We start from the raw sequence: 17,804 nt of genomic DNA on the forward strand, positions 1-17,804 counted from the left end.
GATCTGGGGTACGTACCTGAAAAAAACAAAATGAAAACACAGACGAGGCTGGTAATGAGAATCGGCAGCTCCTGCCATGCCATGCGAGAGCTTTTGTTCTTAACCGCAGGCTTGTTTGTACGTCTTTATGGACACCAGGTCTCTTTATGAAGAAATTAGATCAATTCTGGTCTCCGCATCATTATTTTGTTACAAAAATACAGTTTTATTGAAATAGGCAGTATTTTAATGTAAAAGTGGCATTAGAATAACTGTCAACATTCAGACTCTAAGTCAGCAACAGTTTCTACTTTAAGTCTGCTCTGGTTGCCTGTTAGTCTCTTCTCAAACTCTTCTTCACTAATTTTCCCTTTTTTTAATCTTTTCAAGAGTCTCGTGTCATTCAGCAGCTCTTCCATATCCTCATCTTCAATATCAGAGCCCTGTGGGCAGTTGAAAAACAACAAATTAAACACAACCCCATAAGGTTTTCATTCTACGCAGCTGAACACAAGAGACATTTACAACTCAGATTTTGCCAAGAATATCCAAACAGGAAATAATCGCAATTTCTACCCAGGGAGTTATCCAACTCTTGATTAGACTTGTTGAGAATTGATTAAAAACAAAAATATCAAGTACTGTTCACCATTATGCCAGACCACTGACCTCTGAGGTATCAAAAAGTTTCCTAGGCTGGCAGCATTACTGACTAACATCAGAGTGCTGACAAGTTGTTTCAGTGTTTGCCTTTAAAAAGCTTCTCTATTTTTTTTTTAAGCTTTGCCTGTCAAGGTCCTAAAAAGTTAATTTACAGTTGTCAATTCCACCAGTGCCACAGCTCTCTGCCATTTGCAAGTATGTACCGATGCTACAGTAATCACATGCAGTTTAATAGAACAAGCACAGTTTACCTCTTCGCGTTTCCTTTTAGCTGTTATTTTCTTTTTCTTCTCCCTTTTGGCTTTCTGCTTTGACCAGGCTTTGTTCTTTACAAATTTTTTTTTGCCTCCATTTTCCTCTCTTTCTTTTCTTTGTTGTTCTAACTGCTTTTGTCTCTGTTTTTCTCTATTTTTATCCTTAAATGAAATGGAGTCTGTATTAACAGTGACTGGAGTAAAGTCTGGAAAACATTTTCCTCTTAGTTCAGGCATTTTTGGCATTTTTAACAATGCAAAACCTTTGGCAAGGCTAGCAAAATCCAGATCTGTTAAAATAAAGATTATGAAGTCAGTCTCCTGCTGGATAAAAAGTTAATTTCACTTAGCAAGTCACAGAAAAATAACATTATCTTATTGTATCATTTGCATTCTATACTTAATACATTTAGTAACAATATTAAGTCACTTTTATTTATCCTTATGTCAGTTTGGTCAACTTGCTAATTAAATATTTTTTCTTGAAAACAATGAGAAACAAGTTCCTTGGAAAAAATAGGAGTTTTGTCAGAATCTAATGCTGCAGAAAGTAAATTTGAGACGAGGAATCAATAGTTGAAGCTTGTGGACAATAACACTAGGTTTTTTTACTGAACTAAATACTGTCTTCTGAAAATAACAGCAAAAGATACCAGCTGCTGCTGGGAATTACCTTTTATTCGGAAGATGAGATTACATTCGTGTTTGGCATAAGCCTGGACGTAAGACACAAACGCTTTCATCCCTTTCTCAAACACGGCCCTGTCAGCCAGGGCCATGGCCTTCAGTTTGGGAAGAAGGTCTGACACGTTTGTCTGGGGCTTCATCTCCTGCATGGGACACTGAAAACCAGAAAAGAAATACAAAACCAAAGGAAAAGTTAATTTTGAGTGAGCTTTGAGCCCCTTTCCCCTTCTGCTCAGTCATTGCAATGCTCCAGTTTCACTGTTCAGCCCCACGCAGCTGTCCAAGCCCAGCAGAAGAGTTCGCCCACTGCGGCTCGAGAGGCAACGTCTTCATCTCGTGCCTTGTCAAGCCACGTTCTCATCGGCAGGGCTCTAGAGAATGTATATAACTAATCCCATAAATGCAGGACCAGACAGGGGAAATTATCCAAGATAAAAATAAATAGCTTATAAACCAATGCTGGCAGGGTTGGGGGTAGGAGTGTAAACCAGCGCTGCCCTTCTGGAAATGTTCAGTCTACACATCCTTAGAAATGAAAAGCTTTTCCTTATTCGGTGCATCACATATTCCTATTACAAACTCGATAGATAACACCAGGAGCAATCATGTTCCAACAGTTGCATTTGGTGATTAATAAGCACCTTTATCTTTTTTTAATCATGCACCTCTGCTAAAACATTATTTATGCGTATCACCTAAAGTCCTCCAAATTCTGATTTTGAAATTCCTACCAGTAAGCCTGTCTCCTTGCCCTTTCCTGCTTTGGGGTGGAATAAAAGTCTACTCACCTTTTGGTTGATTGAGAGAAAGTTAACGTAAGATTCTTCCATGGGAAGCAAAAACACAAGCGCGCTGCCTACGTTGCCGATCCGCGCTGTTCGACCACACCGGTGCACAAAGGCACTGAAACAACACGATGGAGGAGATGCTCAGTTTGATTTTAAAGTATTAGACAAAATGGAAAATTTGAAGTACTGTATACTGTTGAATTAAACCAACAGGAATCAGTAAAATGCAATACAAGAGATGTGTAGCATTCCCAGTCCATTGTTAGGACCGTATGCTAAAGCAAGGGGTATCTGGTTTTGGGGGTGACATTAAAGCAAGTTGCAGAGAGAATTATGACAACGAAAGTTAAAATACATGGAAAAGCAGCTTTAATGTGAACTTTCAATGTACTGTTCTTCAAAGAGCGCTGTCCCCGCTCTCACTCACCCCAGGGTTTCACCTCTCGTTATTTCTTCGATATTCTCCTGCTAAGCCTTGCACCAGAGAGCCTCTTCACACAAATATATGACAAACACCCATTTGACTTACACACATAGTCACGTCAATTCGCATTGGTTACAACAAAAATTGCACTGTTTTGATCTCCCTCGTTCACGCGTTACTTTGTATGTTCACTCAGACTAACTTCCAGGCAGCAATTAAACGTGTTTTCTGCAGCTGTGTGTCCCCAATTTATTTCTGAACAGTACAGTAACATGACCAGAAGTAAAGATTCTTGAGATCTGAAGTTGTACCTGGCGCTGCTCGGTGGGTCATACTGTAAAACCCAGTGAACCTCTGGAATGTCTATGCCACGAGCCATCACATCAGTGCAAACTAAAATGCCACTAGGAAGAAGAAAAAGCATATTTTCATTAAACTGTTACTTGAGAAGAGCCAGTCTCCCCCCGAGCTGTGTATTCTGCATCTACACTGAAGAACCGAGGAATAAAGTGTTTCAAAATATTTGTTTTTTGAAAAGAGACCAAATATAAGATAGTCACAGCTTTCACCAAATAAAGTTCTACATAACATAATGAAAAGGAATGTGATTTATACCACAGCTGACATGTCACTAAGAAAAAAAAAATCAATTCCCTATTACAAATTCTGTTTTTAAATCACCAGTGCATCCACAGCTGAACATAACGCTATAAATATTTTAATAAAAGACCTAAGTGACTGACAGTCTTAGCATGCTATTCTAAACAGTTGTTCTTATAAAATGCTAAAACTCAAGTCCCATCACACAAAGCTGACGAAGAACACTTTTCTGCAGGTAAATTACAGCATCATGTTGCTTTATTCTTGTTCATATAGTAACAAAACAGTATCCTGGGTTTCCACTCTGGCAATCAATCAGGAAAAGGTGATTTTTACTCCCTGCTGATGTCACTATTCGCCTATTCATACGTTCTTACCCTGAGAGCTTCCGAAACTCAGTAAAAATCTTGTTACGCTTGTGTTTCATTTTCCCATGAATGCTCATTATCTTCACTTGTTTAATTAAGGATTCCAAAGCCTTCCCATAGTATTCCACACAGGCACACGTGCTGTTGTGATAAAGACAGATATAAAAGCAAAAGATTATGCTGCATTTTTAATCTGGTTTAGACAATCAAGCTAGAGTGGTCTGAGACTTTTCAAAAATATACGATATATATTTTTTTTTTAATATGTACCTTGTTTTTATAATCAACATATAATAATCTATAATGCCTTACTTTAAAAATGCATATAAAATTTATGTTTTGCTTAATAAAGTTCAACAGAATCCTGACAGGAAGCAATGACCAATTGACAAGATATCTATTATTATTATATTTGACAAGATATCTATTAAAATTAATCACTTTTTAAATAGTTGTGTCCTTGTCAACACAGGGCACAGTTTTGGAATTTAAGTAATAAAATACTGTACTGTTTTCACAATGAAAAACACAGAGAATTACCTGAAAAAGACAAGATGTTTTTCCTGTTTGTGCTGTCGAAGAAAATGCACCAACTGACTAAATTTTTCATCTGCTTTGCAGATCTACACAATGTAAAAGAAAAAAAAAGTAAGGAAATGGATTTAATACAAAGTTTCCTCCATTCATTGTGCACTGACAAATGCCTACGGACATAATTTCTTAATACTGATCATTTGCACCACAGTTCATAACATGGAATATTTCTCTTTTATGTGTCTTAAGTTAAAAACAAATACTTAAGCTCCCTGTTTTCCCACCCCTAGCCACAATCTCTCTCCTGAAGCAGTATCTCAAGGATCCCTCAGGCCTTCCTCTAAAATCCCCAGCGTCTCCTCCCAAACCCACTCGCTATAAGCAGGACGAGAAGCCACAGTACAGCAGCAAGTTTGAGACTCCAGCTCCTCCAGGCAGCCACACAAAGCTCGCAGAGCAGGAAACAACAGGGCTGCCAATTTAGATCTTTCTCAGCTTGGTTACCGATCTTTGGAGAACCTGCAAAAGACTTTGAGACTTCTGGTTCCTCGATTAATGTGATCCTAACTGGCCAACATTTACAAACTTACTGAGAGAAACAGGGAAAAAGGAGAGGGAACAAGAAACACAGAGGTTCACACCATGTAATAGTTCTCCAGGCGCGTGGGCGTTTTCTGCGCGTTGCTCGCTGCCACTCCCTTCTCTTTCACCGATATGCGGACGGGATTGCGCAGACCTGCTCGCACCAGGTTCTCCACCTCTTGAGTCTGAGTCGCTGAGAACAGACCTGTCCGCCTCTGCTTGGGCAAGAAGTCCAGAATGGTGTTTAAACTGCAAGTAAGCACATGTAAAACATAACCATCCCAAGACTTCCCTCAGAAAGAAGCTCAATCATTGGAAATAAGAGTTTATAAACAAAGTAGCTTTTATTACAGAGTGCCAAGGATACAGCATCTTCTATTGAGCTAATTATCTTAAGAGAAAAGGGACATCAGAGGTTATTTGTTAAAGTGTTTTAAGCCATTCTAGTGCATAAATTATATGTAATCAAGCATTAATACAACATGTGCTAATACACATTAAAGAAATTGTAAACTCTTTATTCATCGAGGATCCACTTTTCCTGATTCTTTGCCCCTCTTAACAATTGCTTTATGTAGCCTACAGAGCAAAGAGAGGTAAAAACAAAGCAGAAGAAATTTAATTTTAGAGGTCATTGCTGGCCATGCTCATTCACATCAACCTTATATGAACTCATTTAAAACTTCACAAGGATTACTAGAATTTATTACTTACCTTGCTTCAAAGCCCATATCTAGAAGTCTGTCTGCTTCATCTAACACCAACACGTCCAGAGACTTCACACAACTTGCCAGATCCAGCCCATCTGCTTTTCTTCTGAACAGATCCTCCAAGCGGCCTGGTGTAGCTACAATGATGTTCCCGCTGTTTGTGAACAAAACACACAGCGGTTTTGTGACTGGGCAAGGTAAGGACTTCAGGGCAGCTGCTAACACCGTTACCACAGCACAGAGCTGCACTTGAGTGGACTGCGTTCATCAGTAAAACGGTTTCAGTTTGTCACTTCTAACTGTTTTTGTATTTCAGCGCCTTTCAGTCACTATGTCAATGTAAATGGTACCAATTCCATGTATGATCCCTTCCTATTGTCTCACTCAAGGAAAAGAATCGACAATTTCCACATACACCCTCACCGCCAAACTATAGCACCAGCAGAAGCAAAGCCCTAATTTGAAAACCCCAACAAGGAAAAAAACGCAACTGCGAGGCATTAACAAAAATTATTAACAACTCACCCGTGTTCTTTAAACTTTTCAACATCTTCCATGGGATTCCTACCGCCAATTAAAAGAATCTGACTAAAACAATAAACCAGAAAGCTTTAGGTCATCCTTTGCTAGTTTACGAATGACAGAAGTCCAAAGGAAAAGGAACTGCGGTCATGACAAGCCTGAAGTTCACTCACCTAAACCTGGGGAAGTGTTTTGTGAAACGTGATAGCACCTCATCAATTTGAATAGCTAATTCTCTTGTTGGTGTGATAATTATAGCTCCAACCTACACATGAAAAACAAAAGGAATTTGATCACGTCAAATTAAAAGCTATATCTAAGCGCAAAGAGAGCATCCCAATATTTATTTTCAAGTTTTAAACAGTTTCTTGTTACTGCTACACCAAAGAGCGGAGCACACAGTCACTTTAGGTTTATGCAATTTTCCTTATTGGTACTTTTCCTGAAGTCATCAAATCTTATTGGCATATCATAAAACCATACTCAGAAGTGAATAACTTAATCTTACCTGCATTTTCTTCAATTTTTCTTCCCGCCTGAGAAGAATTTCTAGTATGGGAATCACAAATGCTAAGGTTTTCCCACTGCCTGTTACCTGTAAGAAGGGAAACAGAGTCAGCCCTCTGCTCCAGAGACAAATCAAGAAAAGCAATGAACTCAACCAAGACAAAGTGCTCACCGCTTCTGCAGCAACATCTTTGTTATTCATGAAGAGTGGAATGGTTGCAGACTGAAAATAATAAAAGAAAAAAAAAGACACATCACATGAACAGTTGAACTGGCTATGGTGGAAGTAACCACACAGCAACTAAATCTCCCCAAGGGACATCAAAGTTTTCTGTAATATTCCCCAAGCAGAGCCCGTGACAGGAAAGCCACAGGCAGCGACTTCCACTGAACCCACTGCCTGCCCCGGGTGCCCCGGCCCATGGAGCCCACAGCTCGTCCCAGAGCAGCCGGGCTGGCCCAGGCGCCCGCAGCCGCCTTGGAGTCACACAATCATTTTGGTTGGAAGAGACCCTTAAAATCATCGAGTCAAACCATAACCTACATCTAGCACTAACCCACATCCCTGAGAACCTCATCTCTGATCTGTCCAACCCCTCCAGGGATGGTGACTCCAGCACTGCCCTGGGCAGCCTGTTCCAATGCCCCACGGCCCTTTGGGGAAGAAATTGTTCCAAGATCCAACCTCAACCTCCCCTGGCGCAACTTGAGGCCCTTTCCTCTGGTCCTGGCGCTTGTTCCTGGGGAGCAGAGCCCGACCCCCCCTGGCTCCAAGCTCCTTTCAGGCAGGTCAGAGATCAGAAGGTCTCCCCTCAGCTCCTGTTCTCCAGCTGAACCCCCAGCTCCCTCAGCCGCTCCCATCACACTTGTGCTCCAGCCCCTTCCCCAGCTCCGTTCCCTTCTCTCAACTCACTCCAGCACCTCAACCTCTTTCCCATAGCGAGGGGCCCAGAACTGACCCCAGGATTCGATGCATCGTCAAGCCCCGCCTGCCACCCCCATCCCCCGGACAGCCCCGGCCCGGCGGGAACCGTCCCCTCACCTGCACCGGGGTCATGCGGGCGAAGCCGAGCTCCCGCAGCGCCCGCAGCACGCCCGGGCTCAGCGCCACGGGCAGCGACTCCCAGCGCCCCTCAGTCACCGCCTCCATCTTGGGCGGCCCTGGCCCGCCCGCTCGCCCGAGCCCGCCCCGCGCCGCGCTCCCGCCCGCCGTGCGGAAACACCCGCCGCAGCGCTTCGGTTCCGGCCCGCGCCGCGCCGGCTCCTCCGTGAGGAAACGCCGGAGCGAACACCCCCCTTTGGTACAGCAAAAATTCATCATTTTATGGCAAGAAGTACGTACTGCTGCAGCTCGTACAGAAGCTCTGGGACACCCGAATGCCTGGAGTTGAGGAGCAAAGCTGCAGGTTTAGAATTACGTATCAGAAAAGAGGAAAGATTCCAAAAGCGAGGTGCAGGGAGATTTCTAGTAGGGAAGTTTTTCACTGCAAGCGAGCAGACTGGAGCTTAGAAAATACTGAAAGCGTGTTACGGTGTGCTCCAGACTAACGGTGCGTCCATGAGGACCAGAGGAAACAGCCTCAAGCTGCGCCAGGGGAGGTTGAGGTTGGATCTGGGGAACAATTTCTTCCCCAAAGGGCTGTGGGGCATTGGAACAGGCTGCCCAGGGCAGTGCTGGAGTCACCATCCCTGGAGGGGCTGGGCAGAGATGAGGTTCTCAGGGACGTGGGTTAGTGCCAGGGGTGGGTTATGGTTGGACTCCATGATCTTGAGGGTGTTTCCCGACCAAAATGATTCTATCCAGCTTATAGTATCGTGTTCTAACAGTGGACAGGACAAACAGCTCCTCACACCACCAATACTCCTCTGCTAATTCTGCCTTTCATCCATTCAAATTTCTAAAGGCTGCTGTGGCACTGAGGCTTTTCAAGTGTCTTCATAAATGGTTCGGTGATACAAGTTAAAAAGACATGCAGATGTGGCACTTCAGGACATGGTTTAGTGCTGAACTCAGTTTATAGTCAAACTCCATGATCCTAAAGGTCTTTTCCAACCTGAATGATTCTATGAATTACCTGTGATTTCTTCCACTTGCTCACAAAGTGGAATGGCCTTTGGATGAACCCAAGAAATCTTAAGAAATACTTCATAAGTTAAAGCAGCTTTGTGTTAAACTGTACTTCCTTAAAGTATCCAAAAAAACCCAAAACACCCAAGTTACTTTTTTTTTTTTTTAAAGAATTTGTTTATTTATCGAACCTGGGTCATATTTAGATTCACAAGCAATTTTTAAATGTACATCTTAGAATTCAATTTTAAGTGTTTTTACACAAAAATATTGGCACACAACAGTCGCAATAAGGTGTAACAGACACCTTTCTGAAGAACTGCTGCAAGTGTTCACCCGAGGTTGAAAAAACTTTACCTGGAACATGAAAACCTGTAACAAATTTTAAATTAATTGTACAAAACTGTTGTGTGTCACTTGTAGAAGCTCCCCCCTGGAAAAGACCCCACCCCACCCCCAAAAATGATTACAACTAATATACATCAGTCACAACATAATCCTGGCTCAGCACCCACATCAGACGCTTCTTTAATTTTTAAACCAATCATCAGATACCAAGGAAAATAACTTTATACAAAAACAAATCTACATGTGCCTGAAAAAGAAAACACACCAGTATTTAGCATTATGCTAATTGTGATCAGATAACGGCAGAGACTGCCACTTAACTTAAATACAAGGGCTGCATAGCATCGCAATAAACCCCTGGAATCATTAACCCTTTGGCAGCAGGAACCCAGATTTCCTGAACACTCGTGAATTCTGCAGCAGTGCCAACAGTCTGAGCTTTGGCCCTGCGGCCACCAAAGGGTTAACTACCACTTGCCAAGCCACCGCACACAACTGGCTTCCATATAAAACCTCCGAAAGGCTAAAAACCATACGATAAACATTCGGTGATGAGAGGAGAAAACACATTTTTATAGGCTATTTAATTTAAAATAACTTTGGGAATAAGTTGATGTAACTAGGACAGTTACTGAGGATTTTCTTTTAAATAGCAACTAGGTGCGAATACTAGAAGGGAAATTGTCAGCTGTCTCCTATTCGTTATCAGAATAAAGTTCCAATCGCTTCTCCTTGGCAGTTTATGTAAGTGAAGAAGGGATTATTTTGATTTTGTAACACTTACTGCAGGGTTAAAGATGTCAAAAATGCAAACAGTCATGTTAGGGCCTTGTACCGTTTCCCTAGATAGAACCGCGAGTACGAAAACAGGGAAAAAGGTTAGAAAAGACATTGACATCGCTTGTTACTACAGCTGAATTACAGCATTTGCAGCTTGCTTGGACCTCGCTTAGCGTACAGACTAGGCAGATTTAAGTGAAAAAAAATGATGCCAATTAAGTGACAAGTTTTCAGCACAGTTTTCGCTACATGAGATATATAAAAACAATTCATTTTTTAACTAGGAAGGAACATAAGCAATAAGTTTTACAGTTCAGTAAAGAGGGTTCAGAAACTAAATTACTTTTTTTGTGACCAGGATGTTTGGTAGACAGTGAACTGAAATCCGGGACCAGAAAAGTACTCTTAAACAACCCTTCGGACTTCAAAAAACCTCTTCAGGTAGTAGATTTGTCCCAGTGTCATGGCAACTAATACAAGAGCTTCAAAGAATGACCAAAGAACCACTCTGCTGTTTGTGTTGTCATTAACTGTTGGGGAAAAAAAAAATGCAATAAGTAACAAAGCATTTAAAACAAACTTAAAACATAATTTGTCATTGAAACTGAAGTATTGCACATAAACCGCTGATATTTCTCTCATATCATTATAAATGCCCCAGAGGACTCTGCAGCCTCAGAGACAAGATCTGAGAGCTGAGGGGGGATGTTTTCCTCAACAGCTTGAACCACACTCTGCAAGCAGACGTTTTAACCTCAGGTTTGGACACACACTGCAGCTTCGTTCTCTATTCTGCCCAACCTCAAAGAAGCCAAACAGAATCCCCTTGATTTTTCAAGTAACCATTGCATATTATGGTCTCAATGGTGAGTGGGGAATTTCTAGTCTCTAAAGGGTTCATCGTCTTTGGTTCTAAAAATTCAGCATTTTCTTCAATCAGGCCACTAGTAACAAAAGTCATAATACTGGAAATATCCATAGGTTCAAACAGTTTAGGAGCCAGTACTTTAATGTTGCATTTTCACATTAGAAATATTTGCCCTTTATTCTCACTGGGCTTCCCCTGCTGCACCACTTAGCACCCTCAGTCATATTTTAACACTGTATTTCAGAAAACGCGGGTTGCAATTGAGCAGTTCACCGTATTCTCTGCTTGCTAATAACAGCAGTTCTGGTCTATTTCAACTAAATATTTTAAATATACTTGGGCTCAATTATTCAGCCACACCCACTTCAAGGATGAAGCCACCAAGTCGTATCATTACTGTATCTTCATGAATACGCCATTCAAAGAATTATAGAATTTACACCTATTAAGCAAAGATCATTTTGCATAACAGTCTTAATGACATGAGAGGTCAGCCAATTTTAAGACGACTGCAAGCATCTACTACACTGTTGTATGGGGAGATCCTTCAGAACTTGCTCTAATTTTTTAATTTTATTTTTAGTAACCTGAAACAGCTTTCATGGACTTGTATTTGAAATCACATTTTGTAAGTTCATTTGAGAAGTGAGAGGCAGTTAAGTCAAAGACACATACTTGCTCTATGTATTCTTTCACGAACTTCCATGTACTCCTGTTCATGCTTTACAGCTGTCATGGCCACTGCTAACTCGTTAATCATCTCTTCTAGCCTGTTCTGATGAGCTGCGGAATAATTTCAGAAGCATCAGAAAGTCTGTCATTGACTCAAAAAATGTGTTAAAATTTATGAACAGTCAAACATCATTTCCCCTTGCAGTTCTGAAAAACGCAGTCTGTACAGCTGAAAACTTTCTATCCTTAGAGCAAAGTTTAGTTTTCATAGCGCCCCTTCTCACAACACGTCTCTGTGGTATTTACTAAGTGGGAAAACATCTTTCTCCACATCTGACTAGAAGGCAGAAGACACACAATTTAGAGTCAGTACAGACCACTTGTTCCAAATATGGGCACACTTTTCCAGAAAAACAGAAGGTAAGAACACATGAGATCAATACCACACACTAGTATCTATTTTGCCAATATTGTCCAATATATTCCAAGCAAATTATCTTAACGTTACAGCTTTTCCTAGTTGTTAAGCTTGCAAAAATAGAACAACTGAGAATTTAGCTTAAGATCATGATGCTGGCAAAACGAGATCACTTTCTGAAGCAATCACATCTTGTGATCTTCCGGTTCAGCTGAAGCACAGAATTCAGCAGACACGATGCCAAAGGGGCTCGGCAGAAACCGGCTCCAGGTTCTGGTATGTCGTGAAAGCAGAAGAGGAAAATACCAAACCAACGACAAGAGAAAACTCGCTTGAGATAGTCTGGCAAATGGAAGGATCAGAGATCCAGGATTTAGTGATTTGACTGTCAATCGCAGGATCTTTTAAAGACATTCATTCTCAAAGAACTGTCTGCTTACAAATTTATAAATCGAGTAATTTTCAAAGTCTTCTAGCACCAAGAGAAGTTCGAGATCTCATTCCACAGACGCGCTGGGCAATCGGCTCTTTTAAAAAAGCCATAAAACCCAACATATTCTCCACTGAAGGGACATACTCAACTTTGAAGCTATCTTATTACATTTTTAATTTATAAATTAAGTATTTCAGATCACAATCTGAAAATTAAGTTATTCAAAATACACACCTTGTGGGGAACAGTCAAAAAGAGGATCAGAGAATAACTCTCATACAAGTTCCAATTAAAATCTAAATTGTTGTGTAAACCACACTCACTTTTCTAATACCATAAATCCCTTATTTTCATGGCCAACTGGTCACTGCAATAAGTGTAGTTTATTAGTAAGAGAAGAAATTACAGTCACTGGGATTGTTTAAATCCACTCAAAAAACCCTCAAGAAAAAGTGCCTTAAAAATTCAAAGCTGCACTAAAATTCTTTACGACAGATATATTCAGACTCATCATTTAACTTAGTCTTAGTCTTAGTTGGGAACTTCTTACTTTGAGTGATATCAAGCACTCAGTGCACAGTTATTTACTTGCTAAAATAGAAAACAAAACTTTATTGCCCTTCTAGCTACAGCTAGTGATTTCTAAGTAACACTTGATAAGTTGTTACCCAAACCTTTAATTTCTTTTATAGCAAATGACAAGTTTGAGGTTTTACCTCTTGTAACATTTCTGATAGTTAATAACCTAAAGGAAGTTTGTTGCTTCCAAAAGCCCTTGATTATTCAACACTCACTGTAGCAACAAAAAGCAAACACAGTCTAAAACATCCAGTGCTCTTGGATGTTCAGTGTTTTAGTTTAATTTCACCTAAAACTCCTGATTAATTAAGTCTTCTGTTAGCCAGAAATAACCACCTGAAGACAAACTGTCGGGGCAGTTCAAGGACCTGATCCCAAGAGCTGCCAAGTGTATGAACCTCTCGCTGAAAGCTCGCGGGTGCTCAGCATTGCTCAGAATCAGACCTTGTATGTAGTTTATTAAAAAGACATTCTCATGCTACAAACAGACGTTACAGAGAAAAAGCAAACGTTAGCTGTTAGTGAATAAATGTATGCAAAGGACAAGATGCTAATGAGCTTTCAAAAAGCAATACACATACCATCCCAGGTATCTCCACCACCTAGAGAAAAGTGTAAGAGATGAACACAAGTACAGGACAAAAGGCTGCAGATAAAACAGTCATTTACACAGCTAAGAGAAAATTTTTTATATTAGCACATTTATCCAAGAGCTCAACTAATGCAGGTAGTAGCCTACATACTGCTGAGCAAACTAGAAATCAGAGAATGAAACTGACGAAAAGACTAAAGGATGAAAGCATTAGTTTCTGCAGATGGGCAAGTGGTTCCCTGGTGATTTTTGCATTAAATTGTGTAATGAGATCTAGAAACATCCACATTCATTTTAGCCACGCAAGAGAAGAGCTGACTAGACAGCCTGAAGAAACAAGATTTCTGAGAATCCCAGTCAAGTTCAGAAGTCATGCACATAGGGAAAAGCTCCCAAACCACACCTAATTTCTTCCCAGGAGTCCTCCTCACCTTCTGTCTCCATGTCTTGCCCCTTCGGAGCTTCCCCGATATCAATAGTGAACATCACTATCTTGGGAGTCATGGTGGACATTCTGTTGCTAAAGCAAAACTTGTACGTTCCATCCATGTGGGCAGCAAATGTGTATTTTCCACTGGACTCTCGATCGCCTTTATAAATTCCTTTATTATCAGGCCCTGTAATCTGGATGAGGAAAACAAAATATCATACATTCTATTTAAAATACGGTGGTTTCAAATACACCACTACAGTACTGCACACATGTTCTGAAGTTATCCAGTCAGATTTACCTTTCCCTCCCACAACTCCAAAGCAGTGATGCATTTTTCTGCACAGAAAAAACTCACTGGTAAAGAAAGCCAAACAAAAGTCTCTCTTACTGGCCAAGATTACTGGCCCTCCATACGCAAGATAAGAAGCCTTCAAGAACAAGTAAATCGTAATCTGCCGACGGCACTGGCTGTTACCCAAATTAACAACTGCAGGGGAAACCTCACCTTCGATGTTTGAAGGAAAATACAAAAGGAAAAAAAATACATTCTCTCATATATCAATACTAGTTTAGACACACAGTTGTGTATTGTTGCAGTTACCACTTCAAATGGACTAAGGGCTCAGAGTCACTGGGATCTTAAGGCTTCGATCCCGTCAGGCCACCAACCTCAGCTGAGCTTCCACCAGCGACATCTGAACAGGACTTCACAGCTTCCTGACTCCGTCCTGTATCAGAGCCATGTGTAACTTTAAACAATTATATTCACTCTCAGCAACGACTCTCTCATGGCCAAGTTATCTCAAACAAACAACTATCTGTTGTTCACCAAGGTGAAAGAAATTCTTATTTTATTATTCTCCTACGGATTTGACATCTCTTTGAAGAACTTACCTACAACTCTCAAGAGGGCAATCAGCCTGATTAAAGCCAACACCTTCTGATTCAGGAGGACACACACTGCTCCCAGAATAAGCAACATGTTTTTTTAACGAGTAATCCTGTCCATTCACAGAATCACAGAAGTCAGGGATGGGAAGATGGGAAGGGACTTTGAAAGCTCATCCAGTCCGATCCCCCCGCCAGAGCAGGAACACCCAGATGAGGTTACACAGGAAGGTGTCCAGGCGGGTTGGAATGTCTGCAGAGGAGACTCCACAACCCCCCTAGGCAGCCTGGTCCAGTGTTCTGTTACCCTCACTAAGAAGAAGTTTCTTCCCACCGAACGGTTTATTATGACAAGCCCGTACCAAGCAGCGTAACGAAGAAAACCTCAACAGAACGGTTCTATGAGCAGGAGGGCCGCCCTGTGCAGCAGGAGCGGAAACGCCGAGCAGCCTGAGGAAGCAGAACCCCCGGGAGCGGCACCTCGGCCCCTCCCGTCGGGCAGAGCCCCCGCGCCCGCCAGACCGAGGGCGCCCCCACCGCACGGGGGCCCGTGACGAGGCGGGACCGTCCCAAGCTCCACCGCCGGGCTGAGCCTCCCCCAGGCCGCTGTTCGCCCCCTCCCGGGCGCTGCCCCGACCCCCACGGCCTCCCCGCCCCGGCGGGGGCCGAGCGCGCAGGGCCGGGCCCCGGGGCAGCCCCGCGGCGGCGGGACAGGCCCCGGCCCCCTCCCTTCCCGCCCCGCCTCACCTCCACGTCGATGTCCAGGAACCCCCCCTCCGCCACCTCGAAGATGAGCCCCATCTTCGTGCCGGACGGCACCCGCTCCAGGAAGCACTCCTCGGCGTGCGCGTCGATGCTGACGAAGTAGGCGGCAGCCGGAGCCGCCAGCGCGGCCAACAGCGCCAGCACCGCCCGCACCGGCGACATGGCGGAGCCCAGCGGGACGGGCACCGAGCGGGCCAGCAGGAAAAGGGGAGGGGGGACTTCCTGCTGGCGTCACGCCCCTTCCGGGGCACGGGGCGGCCGCTCATAGGTCGACACAGCCCCACTGCCACGTCCCGCCAGTGCTACGGTGGCCATGAAGGGACCGTTCGGAAAGGCTCCGCCTGAACCCCGAGGCAGGGACTGCGCGGCGCCAGGGGCGGGACGCTCATGCAGGTTAAACCAATGAGCACGGAGAAGGGGCGGAGCCGCGGCGGCGAGAAGCCAATCAGGACGAGGCGGGGAGAGCTGGCCTGTGAGAAAGCGCCGCGCGCGGAACGGCATTGGGTGAGCGGCTGAGGAGGCGTTGCCAGGCAACCGTGGGCGGGAGCGCGGGAAGCACCTGAGGGGATTCGGGCGGGAGCGGCTGTCGCCGCTGTCCCCAAACTGCGGCTGCAGCCCGGGAAACCCAAACCTGCCGCAGCAAGGTGGAGACTTGAGGAGCAGCTAACGATCGAGAAAGTCACGGGGAAGCCCAGCCTGTGGGCTACTCGCCACACACGAGAAAATCCAGTCACGATACACAGCAGGCTTGTGCGTCACCCGAGACGTGCATTAAAAAATTATGTCTTGCATGGCCATGCCGAAGTGCTAATTTTCAATTAAAACTTCCAGTCAGAAATACAGAAGGCCATGCTGGAGCTTAAGGAAGGCTCTTTTTATGACTTAGCTACCTGCAGGAGATTTAAGGACTAAAGCACAATCTGGCTTTCCAGTGAAATATTTATGCGTTTGGGTTTGCCGAGTAAACGCCAGTTATTGTACTCCTGGTAACACTCAGACATTGCGTTTGTCTTCAGTTGTGTGACAGATGTTAACCAAATAGTGGATTTACAGGGGTGAGTCGGTTCATCCCGCTCCAGCCGCCTGTTTGAACTGGGTGTGGATCGTGTGGAGGGGAAACTTTCAGCAAGAAGAACACGAACTTGAGGAGCTACAGGTCACGTACATGACTGGATAAGAGACTCCTGACAAGTCACTGAAAACTGCCATTTTTTGCAATAAATTTGGATCAAGCCGACCTTGAATCTACTGCTTTCCATAGCATAAACTGCTTTGCTGGTTTTTCATCTGTCTCAAAGCAGTTTTATTCTTGCCACTAGCACGTTCCCTACATTATTACTTACATCTTCTACGTGCATTTGTACATAACAAATGGGAACTCATTTAATACTGAATCCTGGTGGCATGAGCTCTTTCCTCATCTCTAACTTGGACAAAACGATGATTTCACAGCACATTCGTTCCCCTGAGCGTTCTCCAAAGGTCCTGCTCAGTGCTTCTCCTTTTGGTGCTTTCGCAAGCAGTCTTTGCCAGGAAAGGATGACCAAGCCATTATTCATCCTCATGCTCCCTCTGGAACTTTGTGCAATATCCCACGCTGTGATAGATAGGTAGATATGTTTTCACAGTATGTAATTGATTATTACTATAAATTAGGCAATTGAATGCCAAACTCAGATGTTTGGAGACTTTTTTGTTACTTTCCTGGCCGCCCTGCGGTGCATGAGGAAGATTGAAATTTTGTAACTTGTGACAGAATGTTGTATACAATATTGGATGAAAAGGTTTGTCTGTGTGTCACAGTGTTGCATTTCACAGCATTCTAACCTCCCATTCACTTGCATCAGTGTTTTGTGTCTGCCCAAAATAGAGATTAATTCTGCATTCAGAACACGTATCAGTCATTCCAAGCTTGGCTTTTGCATCTCCAGTTTTATTTGCCCTGACTAGGTCCAGTGTTTGACATTGTTCATCGTAACTTGTCCAAAATATAATGTATTATCCTACATTGCATACAGCAAGTGGCAGGATTGGAACCTAAAATAATTTCAGGGCAGATTTAATTTATATCTCTCTAAAGACTCATCCAGAGCACCTCTCACTAAACATCACGAGGATAAGAAATGAAAGTGCACGGTAGCCCTGAAGGCAAAAATACTGAAAAACTTAACCAGAAAAATACACTTTGGTTTAAATTCCTCTGTAAGTAGATCCATATCAGCAAACTACATGTATGTATGAAATCTCCACTGACTCTGGACATGTGTACAGGTATAAAGACTCTTACTCTGCTCATGCAGAGCAAACGCCTGAAAGTCCTAATGACCCACAAGCTGCTGTGA

The 17,804-nt window shown here is 43.1% G+C and overlaps 2 protein-coding genes across 3 annotated transcripts; both read right to left on the bottom strand.

Annotated features, from left to right (window-relative positions):
* Positions 1-205: 205 nt before the first annotated feature.
* DDX55 (DEAD-box helicase 55) lies at positions 206-7,778 on the bottom strand. Its single transcript, XM_065646505.1, has 14 exons — positions 7,661-7,778; positions 6,791-6,841; positions 6,620-6,706; positions 6,285-6,376; positions 6,115-6,177; positions 5,594-5,743; positions 4,939-5,128; positions 4,304-4,386; positions 3,773-3,904; positions 3,107-3,199; positions 2,372-2,486; positions 1,570-1,738; positions 894-1,186; positions 206-422 (listed from the first exon to the last, which is right to left on the bottom strand). The coding sequence occupies exons 1-14, from the start codon at positions 7,766-7,768 to the stop codon at positions 255-257; spliced, it is 1,794 nt and encodes a 597-aa protein (XP_065502577.1). The 5' UTR covers positions 7,769-7,778; the 3' UTR covers positions 206-254.
* A 1,085-nt stretch (positions 7,779-8,863) lies between these two features.
* Positions 8,864-15,690, bottom strand: TMED2 (transmembrane p24 trafficking protein 2). 2 transcript variants are annotated; one of them, XM_065646393.1, is made up of 5 exons: positions 15,445-15,690; positions 13,808-14,000; positions 13,366-13,386; positions 11,358-11,465; positions 8,864-10,344 (listed from the first exon to the last, which is right to left on the bottom strand). In XM_065646393.1, exons 1-5 carry the CDS (start codon positions 15,622-15,624, stop codon positions 10,220-10,222), a joined length of 627 nt encoding a protein of 208 aa, XP_065502465.1. In that variant the 5' UTR covers positions 15,625-15,690; the 3' UTR covers positions 8,864-10,219. The 2 variants fall into 2 exon arrangements, with proteins under 2 accessions (XP_065502465.1, XP_065502466.1); XM_065646394.1 differs by lacking the exon at positions 13,366-13,386.
* Positions 15,691-17,804: the final 2,114 nt, after the last annotated feature.

The sequence above is a fragment of the Caloenas nicobarica genome, chromosome 16, assembly GCF_036013445.1.
Source record: "Caloenas nicobarica isolate bCalNic1 chromosome 16, bCalNic1.hap1, whole genome shotgun sequence".
In the NCBI taxonomy this organism is placed as follows: Eukaryota; Metazoa; Chordata; class Aves; order Columbiformes; family Columbidae; genus Caloenas; species Caloenas nicobarica.

Coding starts and splice junctions, on each gene's coding strand:
- DDX55 (XM_065646505.1), bottom strand. CDS start 7,768: ATGGAGGCGGTGACTGAGGGGCGCTGGGAGTCGCTGCCCGTGGCGCTG. Junction 5,129..5,593: donor GATATGGGCTTTGAAGCAAG/GTAAGTAATAAA, acceptor GCTTACTTGCAG/TTTAAACACCATTCTGGACT. Junction 1,739..2,371: donor TTCTCTCAATCAACCAAAAG/GTGAGTAGACTT, acceptor TCTGGTTTTCAG/TGTCCCATGCAGGAGATGAA.
- TMED2 (XM_065646393.1), bottom strand. CDS start 15,624: ATGTCGCCGGTGCGGGCGGTGCTGGCGCTGTTGGCCGCGCTGGCGGCT. Junction 11,466..13,365: donor TGGTGGAGATACCTGGGATG/GTATGTGTATTG, acceptor ATTATTCCGCAG/CTCATCAGAACAGGCTAGAA. Junction 10,345..11,357: donor TGAAAGAATACATAGAGCAA/GTATGTGTCTTT, acceptor TTTCCCCAACAG/TTAATGACAACACAAACAGC.